This window comes from Procambarus clarkii, chromosome 52, assembly GCF_040958095.1.
Source record: "Procambarus clarkii isolate CNS0578487 chromosome 52, FALCON_Pclarkii_2.0, whole genome shotgun sequence".
NCBI classification, from domain to species: Eukaryota; Metazoa; Arthropoda; class Malacostraca; order Decapoda; family Cambaridae; genus Procambarus; species Procambarus clarkii.
The window spans coordinates 15,996,923-16,009,125 of NC_091201.1; the positions used below are offsets into that span (position 1 = coordinate 15,996,923).

A 12,203-nucleotide genomic window follows, 5' to 3' on the forward strand; every position below is an offset into this window, starting at 1 on the left:
CTCTCTCTCTCTCTCTCTCTCTCTCTCTCTCTCTCTCTCTCTCTCTCCTCTTTTTCTCACTCTCTTTCTGTTTATCTGTTTCTTACCTGTTTCTCTATCTCTCTCCCTGTCACTTTCTATCTCACTCTCTTACTATCCCTCTCTTTTATATATCCACCCCTGTTGAAGGAGTTTTCAGTACTTCCCTCTTCTCTTTAAGGAGTGATCAAGACCACCCACTCCCGTTGAATTAGTCATACGGTACACACTACTGATGAAGAAGTGGTCAAGGGTTACATACTAATGTTAAAATATTGGTCAAGGTGTACACACTATTTAAGAAAGATTTCTACACATTTCTGTTGATGAAATCGTGAAGGGCTATCCACTAATGATCAAGTTGTGAAGGGCTATCCAATTCTCAAGAAGAAGTGGTCAAGGAACTCCCACCACAGTTGAAGGAGTGGTGAACGGTTATTCACTACTGTTGAAGGAGTAGTCAAGGGCTTCCAATTACTTATGAACACGTGGTTCAACCACTACTGTTGAAAAAGTTGTGAAGGGATTCTCTCTCCTGCTGGTGTAGTGGTCAAGGGGTACCAACTACTGTTGAAGAAGGATAAATGGGTACCCAGTACTGTTGGTATAAGGTTCATTGAGTACCCACTATTGCTGGTGTAGGGTTAAGGGTACCAAGTACTGTTGACATAGGGTTCACATAATTCCCACTATTGATTGTGAAAGGTAAACGGGTTCCCAGTAATGGTAAAGGAGTGGGCAAAGGTTAACCACTACTGTTAAAAGAGGGGTCAAGGGCTACCCACTACTGTTGAAGAGTGGTCAAGGGCTGCCCACTACTGTTGAAGGAGTGGTCAAGGGCTACCCACTACTGTTGAAGAGTGGTCAAGTGTCGCCCACTACTGTTGAAGGATTGGTCATGGGCTGCCCACTTCTGTTGAAGGATTGGTCATGGGCTGCCCACTACTGTTGAAGGATTGGTCATGGGCTGCCCACTACTGTTGAAGGAGTGGTCAAGGGCTGCCCACTACTGTTGAAGGAGTGGTCAAGGGCTGCCCACTACTGTTGAAGAGTGGTCAAGGGCTACCCACTACTGTTGAAGAGTGGTCAAGGGCTACCCACTACTGTTGAAGAGTGGTCAAGGGCTGCCCACTACTGTTGAAGGAGTGGTCAAGGGCTACCCACTACTGTTGAAGAGTGGTCAAGGGCTACCCACTACTGTTGAAGAGTGGTCAAGGGCTACCCACTACTGTTGAAGAGTGGTCAAGGGCTGCCCACTACTGTTGAAGGGGTGGTCAAGGGCTACCCACTACTGTTGAAGAGTGGTCATGGGCTGCCCACTACTGTTGAAGGAGTGGTCATGGGCTGCCCACTACTGTTGAAGGAGTGGTCAAAGGCTAACCACTATTGTTGAAGATATGGTTAAGGTCTGTGAGATTTTTTTTCTACACTTGCCTCCCTTAGGAGGTGGACCTCAATCATAAAGAACTGCACACTGCAGATATTTCTACTCTAAGCATGAGACCAATAGAAAAAGGAAAAGCGGGAGCAAACCGCCAGGCTCCCACCACTAGGGTGAAAACTTGTCCACTTAGGCCGCTGGTTCCTCCTAGTTAAAAAAGGACGTTAAAACCAATAAAGGGTAACCGACGGGTTCTCACACCAAATTTGACTTTGATGTGTGGCGCTATGAATTGGAATTCGAATTTCTCAAGAACAGCCGTCATTAGAAAAAGATCACATTTACAGACAATCGTATAAAGCAGAACATGGGTGGAAAAGAATGGTTGAAAGGTTGACATCAAAGACCGTTTTCTATAAAAAAAAATTATTGACAAGAGACTAAACTACTACAACATCGAGTTTACATTACGTTAATATCCATCAAGTGGCACTACAACAACAGCTAAATAGCAACGACTCCGGTCCATTGCTCTGCGGCTGCATATTGAACTAACCTGAACACAGGTGTGTCCACTGACGACACATTATTGCAAACAAATAATTCACAAGACTAAATTTACACAACAGTGAGTGATTCGTTACGTTACTGTCCATCCAGTGGCACTTGCAACACAGCTATTCAACAGCCCCTCGAGAAATAACAGCAGTCTCCATCTTGCTGACACTTCGGGCTGACTAAATGAACTAACTGAACAATGATGCCCACCGATGACGCAAGCTTGCAATCAATATTGTCACGGCTTCACGGTGACCAGCTACTATAATCACAATCTTACGGGTCCTCCAATCCTCCAGGCGAGATACCCACGTACCTAGGCGGGTAGTCCAACACTGACTCCCCCTATCACAACCTAATGTGAACACTCTTTGCAACTCCCTGCAAGAAGTTACAAACGTAAACAAAGCCAGGCAAGGTGGGATTCTGAGACACTTCTTCAGTAATCCCCAAGTTACTTTACTCTCGTCTCCAGACGATAAACAAAAGAAATTGCCTTAATCAAATTTCAAAATTTATTATGTGATTAATTACGTTAATTGACTGTTCACAGCAGTCAGCAACAAAGTACTTTACATTAATCACAAATACTTGTCTCTCTTAACACAAGTCCTCTTGTTAACAATAACTGAAAGTCTCTTAAATTATATCACACTTGAATCCTTCAAGTTTTCATTGAGTAATTCCTAATTAATGTCAAACGGACAACTAATTAAATCCCCATCGAGTAACGTTAACTAAGCCTACCACTACCTTGGTAGCTTCTCAACAGTCTATGTCAAACTTTACTTTAATGAGCGTTAATTATCCTAATTAACCCCGAACAATTAATTAACTGTCACCAGGACTAGGACCTATAATTAATCATACATAAATACGTCTCACTCCGCTTAAGCAGGTTTCATGAAACACTATGAATTCACGGACGAGGTGTTAATTACCCTAATTAACATGAGTGCATCTTAATCCATTGTCACCAAACAGGATATGATTAATTCAACGAGTTATGCTAGCTCCATGACCTCGCTTTACCGAGTCATCAAGACCTTTGACGTTAATTAATCCACTAATTATCATGAGCCACTAATTGCTATTAATTAGTCTCGAGCAAATTACGTTAACACAAATACTGTCAGACCTTGACAGTTCCTCCCCACTAAGTGAATTCATGATGAGAATGCTAATTACACAATTAGCTAGAGTGGTCAATTAGTTGCCAAACGGACAATTAATTGCACTTGAAACGTATCTCAACAAGCTCATCACTGTCTCCCTTAACAACTCTCTCATGAAGTAATGTACAACCCCTCATGACGTTAATTACCCCAATTAACGTCAAATTAATCTCACTGAATCCTTAAGTCATCAACACAACTTAAAGAAACACAAAGTAACCCCAGGTTACATAGGTCACACTTACAGTGGCATAACACAATAAATGCACAGCCCACATACGGTTACAGCCCTCTGCAACACGATAATAACTGTACCCTCACAGTAATGACACACGGTTTGGCAACACAAAAGTATACGTACATTACTGCTCCCTCTAATCTTGCAACAGTCCAAGGAACTACTGTGTGGAATCACTACTCTAGCAAAACAATTTACTTTAATATAAGACACCGTCGCTATACTGACAGCTGACACTAATTCTCATAATTAGGCAGATTAACCAATCAATTGCTTGCTCTCTCATTAATTACTGTGAATTCCCCTGAATAATTAAAGAGGTCTCCTTAAATCAACAACACAGTGCCTAAGGCAGTAATATAACGTATACCAAACAACAACACTGCCCAAACTTACAAACATAATGATGCCGCCGGCATACCCCACATGCTAATGACATCACTATGCAATCAGTCAACGGTCACAATTACTGACTTATCACACAACACCGTAATAATATACATGCAAATGAAACACATGGAAATGGTACACACTAATCAATGATCATAAATCAAATAGCTACCCATCATGCATCATAAAATTACACATATATATAAATTATATCATTAGAGTAATTACTACATAATTATACAGACCTCAGGGTGTCCTCTGACAACCTTACTACACTGGCCTGCCTACCTCTGCCATGACATAATTAACATGCGTCTACATGGCATTAATCTTGACTCTGAACGATATAAATTGAATCGACATATCAACAATCACTCATATGATAGAAATATCTACACTGACCGATTTTCATACTCGAGTCAGTCTACACACAAAATACATCTACATGTGTGGTTCTGTGTATAACATACACCATCACGTCACATCACAGACAGTCACCTGGACGTCAGTACAGACAGCTGCCTCTCAGCTGCTTCCCTCGCCTGGCAGGCGCTATGGGACAACACAGCTGGTACCGGATTTAACATTAGTCCTGAGACACTGTAAAATTACATAATAATGAGTACTCACATTACCACTCTCCTTACATTCATTCCCCCGGTCACAGACTCACCTGCAGAAGAATACCTAGCTCGCTCCCATGTGCGTCGACTAGGTGTGGCCAAGGCCAAGGCATGTGCCTCGTTTGAGGGCCTCGTAGCCTGGTGGATAGCGCGCAGGACTCGTAATTCTGTGGCGCGGGTTCGATTCCCGCACGAGGCAGAAACAAATGGGCAAAGTTTCTTTCACCCTGAATGCCCCTGTTACCTAGCAGTAAATAGGTACCTGGGAGTTAGTCAGCTGTCACGGGCTGCTTCCTGGGGGTGGAGGCCTGGTCGAGGACCGGACCGCGGGGACACTAAAGCCCCGAAATCATATCAAGATAACCTCAAGATGTGTGGCCATAGCGTGGCCCAAGGGGGTGGCCAAGGCATGTGTGGTCATAGCGTTGCCTAAGGGGAAGGCCAAGGCATGTGTAGCCATAGCGTGGCCCTAGGGGGTGGCCAGGACATGTAGCCACCACGTGGCCCTAAGGGATGGCCACGGGGTAGCACGAGACAATCGCCGCGCTCCACCCAGGACGAGGTGGCGCGTAGGGTGGCTGGTGTGGCCCACAGGCGTGTGGCCACGGTGTGGCCATCACGTTGCCCCACGGTGTCTGGCCAGGGAGCGGTGCGCACCTGGGAACCTTGGCGGGCTGAAGGCCTCAGGCGTACCCAACGTATGTGGAACATTCATTCACACCCCCACACTCACCATGAGCAGGCTTGCTCATACACCGGGAGTGATAATGGCGGGCGATACAACATGGCGGACACGGCAAGGTGGATTTTCAAAGTCCAACAGGGCCTGTAATTTCCCAAATATTACGCTCCCATGAACACTAGATAGCCCTGCCTAATTCTACCACTTGCCAGTTATCTTAGAGGAGACAACTCATCAGATGTGAGCAACCACATCTGATACACCACGAGGCATGCCTGGGGCCTCATGGTTGAGCACATGTCTTTAGAGTTATTACACAGTTCCTTCCTTACTCCGTGGCACAAGATCACGCAAATTGGATCCAGACATGATCCACGATGGCAGGATTACTGTGCGCGATGAGTAATAAGGATAACACAACGATTAACAGTGGTGGAGGTGGCAGACACGCCACCCCCACCTCCTGAGCATCCAGCCCGCTTGATCCCGCCTCTAGACTGAAGATTTGACTGGCCAGGGAAACACAAAATGCCCGTCTCCCCCCACCTTGTCTTGACCAATCAAAGCAAAGCCGGCACAGCCAATCGTGCCGCTTCCAATTACAGCCGTTCGCGCCTAAACATCACCTCGAGGCTGAGATGCCTAGACGAATCACAGACGAGATGCCTTGAGGCGTCCCAAGACGTCATAAGGCTGGGGAGGCCTAGGTTTGGGAGGTGACGTTCACCTCTCTGTCCCCCCACCTCTAAAACCGTTGGCTAGTAAAGTACCCACCTGCACCTCACACTCTCAAGTCCTATTTCCCAGAAAACAGGATTCTGTAACTCTCTCTACAGAGCAGTGACAGACTCATGACTAGGCTTAAAAGATAGCCCTAAGCATAAGCTTTCAACCAACATCACACAAGTGCATGTAGTTTGAAAACTTCTTGTCTAGAGTTCACCCTACACTCTAGCCTAATCTAGAAACTAGAAAACTAGCTGAGGGAATTTCCATTCCCTCACAAGGTTTACCCAATTCTGTTGAAGGAGTAGTCAAGGGCTGCCCTCTACTGATGAAGGAGTGGTCAAGGGCTACCCTCTACTGATGAAGGAGTGGTCAAGGGCTACCCTCTACTGATGAAGGAGTGGTCAAGGGCTACCCTCTACTGATGAAGGAGTGGTCAAGGGCTACCCTCTACTGATGAAGGAGTTGTCAAGGGCTACCCTCTACTGATGAAGGAGTGGTCAAAGGCTACCCACTAATGATGAAGGAGTGATCAAGGGCTATCCGCTACTGATGAAGGAGTGGTCAAGGGCTACCCACTACTGATGAAGGAGTCATTAATAGTTACTCACTGCCGTTGAAGGAGTGGTCAAGGGCTATCCACTACAGTTTAAGGACTGGTGATTGGCTACCAACTTCTGACTTAGGAGTGATCAAGGGCTACCAACTTGTTTTGAAAGACTTGTCAAGGGCCACCTACTATTATGGAAGGTGCAGGAAAGGGGTTCACACAACTGTTTAAGAAGCAGCCAATAGGTACCTAATTCTAATGAAGGAGTGGTGAAGGGCTACCCACTAATGATGAAGGAGTAGCGAAAGGATTCTCTTTACTGCTGGTGTTGGTGTCAAGGGCTACCTATTACTGTTGGTGTAGGTTCAATGGGGATACATTACTGTTTATATAGGGGGTCACTAAGTACCCACTGCAGTTGGTTTTGGGTCAGTGGGTACCTAGTACTGTTGGTATAGGGATCACTGTGTACCCTCTATTGTTAGTGTAGGGTCAAGGGTTACCCGGTACTAGAAGCGACGAGATCGGACACCACCGAGTGCTGGTGTTGTAACCTAACTTCCCAAAGTACTTGGCATTTTAATAATTTTGTGTTAAATATTATTTCAAACTTATTGTTAAGGAAGTGAATTTCGCATATGTCTCGAGACTAAGTAAGGCACTAGTTTACCACTAGAATTGGAAACAACGTCTCCCACTCCCCTAATCAGTACATCATGAGAATCCAAAATTCTCGACATCAAATAAAAATTCAATGAAGGTTTGTATATAGAGGTTGTTTACGTCTAGTCATGATCAGTAATGTAGTCATTAAAATGCATTTGTCGTAGAGAAAATATGAATACTGTTTTTAATGCATATTCAAAAGATAAATAAATAATGAATCGCAAATAATCTTAGGACAATGGTAGATGTTCCATTTGTGTTTATGGATTACATACAGGTGGTTCTTAAAAACCTCTTTAAACAAGAAATGTTACTTACTAGTTCAAAAATTACAAATAAATCATTAAGATTCCAGAATATTTTATAAAATATTGCTTAAGGAGGAGAGACTCACTTCAAAATACTGTAAAGGATGTTAAACCACAGAAAAGTCTACGGTATTCTAGATCACCAAAACAGAAGTGTGGAAGACCAGTTGCAGAACTCTGGGTTCCGGAGAGATAGTGCAAGCAGTAATTGGCACGCTGTTTGGCCAAGGGTTCACAAGAGGACATGTCCCTAGAGGCTCCAGCAGCTTAATAGTAGCTGTGTGGTTGATGGCAGTCTTCATCTTGGGTACAGCTTACCGCAGTAACCTCACTGCCTCCCTCACGCAACCCAGCTACCCTCCACGACCGGAGAATGTGGAAGGCCTCGTCAGGGAAATAGAGAGGTGAGACTATGATGTTCACTGTACGGAATTTATGATATGACCCAAATTCTGTTGTGCACTTCATGCAACGTTCATACCATATTAAATTGGAACATTTTATTAAGTAATACACACTTGTTTAGTACATTTACACTTGTATAACGTGAACACGTATTTACTGATTTTTTTATTTGTTTGCCATTTATTTAATAAAAAATGTGTATTGAAGTTTAAATTTAATATTTCAACTTATTGACATATTTTATATAAGATATAAAAATAATTATTATGTTTATTATCATATATATATGTATATATATATATATATATATATATATATATATATATATATATATATATATATATATATATATATATATATATATATATATATATATATATGTCGTACCTAGTAGCCAGAACTCACTTCTTTGCCTAATATGCAAGGCCCGATTTGCCTAATAAGCCTAGTTTTCATGAATTAATGTTTTTTCGCCAACCTAACCTACCTAACCTAACCTAACCTAACGTTTTCGGCTACCTAACCTAACCTAACCTATAAAGATTGGTTAGGTTAGGTTAGGAAGGGTTGGTTAGGTTCGGTCATATATCTACGTTAATTTGAACTCCAATAAAAAAAAATTGACCTCATACATAATGAAATGGGTAGCTTTATCATTTCATAAGAAAAAAATTAGAGAAAATATAATAATTTAGTAAAACTTGTCTTATTAGGCAAATCGGGCCTTGCATAGTAGGCTGAGAAGTGAGTTCTGGCTACTAGGTACGACATATATATATATATATATATATATATATATATATATATATATATATATAAATATATATATATATATATATATATATATATATATATATATATATATATATATATATATATATATATGCGAACAAGCCTTAATGGTCCCCAGGGCTATATGCGACTAAAATCTCACACCCCAGAAGTGACTCGAACCTATACTGCCAGGAGCAACGCAATTCGTATCTACAGGACGCCTTAATCCGCTTGACCATCATGACAGGACAAAAGGAAGTGATAGCCGAAGCTATTTGAACCACTTCCCCGCCGGCACTCGGATGGTAATCTTGGGCATAGCATTTTATCAAATCACCTCATTCTTTGGGGCACACGTGAGGAACACAAATGCGAACAAGCCTGAATGGTCCCCAGGACTATATGCGACTGAAAACTCACCCCAGAAGTGACTCGAACCCATACTGCCAGGAGCAACGCAACTGGTATATACAAGACGCCTTAATAGACGATCATTGGTGCGGTGGTCACGGTACTGTGTACGTTTAGGGGTGATCCTGGAGGGCATGGGTTCGAATCCTGGCCGGGTCAAAGAGTTCTTAGTGATATATATATATATATATATATATATATATATATATATACATATATATATATATATATATATATATATATATATATATATATATATATATATATATATATATATACATATATATATATATATATATATATATATATATATATATAAATATATATATGTATATATATATATATATATATTTATATGTATATATATATATATATATATATATATATATATATATATACATATATATATATATATATATATATATATATATATATATATATATATATATATATATATATATATATATATATATATATATATATATATATATATATATATATATATATATATATCCGAGGAAATAGCCTCGGCTACCATCCCCTTTTGTCTGGGCGTGTTGGTCGAGTGGTTAAGGGATCCTGTACATAAGTTGCATTGCTTCTGGTAGTATGGGTTCGAGTCACTCTTGGGGTGTGAGTTTCCAGTGATATACATATATATATATATATATATATATATATATATATATATATATATATATATATATATATATATATATATTTATATATATATATATATATATATATATATATATATATATATATATATATTTATATATATATATATATATATATATATATATATATATATATATATATATATATATATATATATATATATATATTTCTTCATTTCGACTGAGAATCTACTAGAAGCCATCAAAGCAACATCGGTTGGAACCTTGCAGCACATCCCCAAAGCTGCCCGGCCCCAGGCAGCAGCGAAACTATCCAGCCTCTTGAAAGAGGTCAATGACTCCCCCGGAACTATCCAAGCATGGCGCAACCTTCTCCTGTTTGGAAACATATGCCTAGCTGTCCCTGCAAGGAGAGACAAATCATTAGCTTCGTCGGTCATTATGGTTATAAACAGTTTTCCTAGAGAGGACAACCAGGCACCCCTCCCCACCCGTGCCAAAAACACACATGGCAGGAAAGGTATCAACAGCAGAACCGAGGCATCCAAAATCAGAGCAACAGTCAGCAAGAAAATAGAAGAAGGCAACACAATAGGGGCGATCAGAGTCATCACCAGTGAAGACACAGTTGCCACCAGGGATGCCCATACAGCACAAGCCCTGAGGGAAAAACACCCACCCAGAGCTCCTCGTGACGACAGTGTTCCCCTAGTCGGTGTCACCAGAGCAGAACCCCTGTGTGTGCTCGAATCCATGGTACATAAAGCAGCTTTATCCTTCCCACCAGGATCAGCAGGTGGGTTCACAGGACTAAGACCCAACCACATCAAACAAATGCTTAACCCTGCACTAGGAGACATTGCACAGGGCCTCCTGGTGGAACTAACTAGATTCGCCAACACATGTCTAGCTGGCAACATACCAGAGACCATACGGCCTCTCTTTTTTGGCGCTACCCTCTGTGCCATGAGGAAAAAAGATGGAGGAATCAGACCGATAGCTGTGGGCAATTCACTCCGGCGTCTCGTCGCTAAGGCTGCTGCTAGAGCAGCCTTAGTCAGGCAGCAGCTGACATGCTGAAGCCAAAACAGCTTGGGTTTGGCATTCCCCAAGGGTGTGAGGCAGCGGTTCATGCAGCTAGAGCCTACATTGCCAACATTACGAATGAAAAAGCCCTGATAAAGCTGGACTTCAAAAATGCTTTCAATCTGGTTAGAAGGGATGCAGTACTCAGTGCATTTCAACGCCTTTTTCCTTCCCTCTACCCGTTTGTAAACTCATGCTACAGCAAGACTCTAACTCTGCTTTTTGGGGAACATGAAATTGAATCACAAGAAGGTGTCCAACAAGGTGACCCCCTTGCTCCTTTTCTTTTCTGTCTAGTTATCAAGGAAGTCACCGATAACCTGTCCAATGAGCTCAACATTTGGTTTTTGGATGATGGTACTCTAGCTGGCTCCCCAGCCTCACTCTTGGACGACATAAGAATAATTCAGGAGCAAGGAGCAAGCCAAGGCCTCACCCTGAACCCTTCCAAATGCGAAATAACCTCCACCAACCAGCACATAATAGAGCAAATAAAGGTTGTTTTGCCTGACATTCATTCAACCAACCCTGAGGACAGCACACTCCTAGGTGCTCCTCTTGGAAGGAATGCCATCGACGGGGTCCTTGGTAAGAAGATCACTGACCTGAAGAGGATGAACGAGAGGATTGAAGACATCGATGCTCATGATGCACTTTACCTCATCACCAGATGCTTGTCCCTCCCCAGGCTCACCTACTTTCTAAGATGTTCGCCATCTTTCAACAATATTAAATTAGAAGAGTACGACAGCTTGCTGAAATCAACACTAGAAAAAGCCCTCAATCTTTCTCTCAGCGACTTACAGTGGAAACAGGCCTCCCTTCCTGTTAGACTCGGGGGGCCTTGGCGTGCACACAGCAACACAAATTGCTGTACCAGCGTTCCTGTCCTCTTCAGTGGGGTCTGACAACTTGGTGAAGGAAATCCTAGCTGAGCACCTAGTTCAACAGGCAGGGGTACATGATCCCACCTTTACAGACTGCACAACCAAATGGGTCTCTCTCGCAGGACCAGCACCCCACCCACCTCCTTCTGAAGCCCATAAGCAATCCAGCTGGGATCGCCCCATTGCCGACCAAGAAGTTGCGACTTTGCTAGAAGCTGCGACAACACCACATGACACTGCCCGACTTAGAGCTGTAGCAGCTCCACATGCAGGTTATTTCCTATTAGCAACCCCAATGTCAGCAACCGGCACCCGTCTCTCACCGCAGGCCCCCCCGAATTGCCATTGCTCTCCGCCTCGCTGCCCCAATCCACACCTAATACAGGTGTATTTGCGGCGAGGGGGAGGCCGACAGATACGGACGGCATGGCCTTCTCTGCCAAAGGACAGGAGGATGGCATGCAAGACACAGCGAGGTCAATGACATTATTAAGAGAAGCCTTACAACAGCCGGTTGTCCAGCAGAGAGAGAGCCCCGTTACCTAATGTCCCGCAACTCTGACGAGCCTGTCGGTCGCCCAGACGGAATCACGGTGAACCCCTGGAAGAATGGTAGACAGTTGGTGTGGGACTACACTTGCGTTTCAACTTTAGCCAATACCTATGTTGACTTCAGTGCTACACAAG

The 12,203-nt window shown here is 42.7% G+C and overlaps 1 protein-coding gene across 1 annotated transcript in view; it reads left to right on the top strand.

Annotated features, from left to right (window-relative positions):
* The window catches only part of LOC123763726 (ionotropic receptor 93a-like), a 132,500-nt gene that overhangs the window by 84,709 nt on the left and 35,588 nt on the right, over positions 1–12,203 (top strand). Inside the window, exon 3 of the mRNA XM_069304175.1 lies at positions 7,454–7,719. Within this exon, the coding sequence (XP_069160276.1) occupies positions 7,454–7,719 (266 nt within the window). The remainder of the gene's footprint in view (positions 1–7,453; positions 7,720–12,203) is intronic.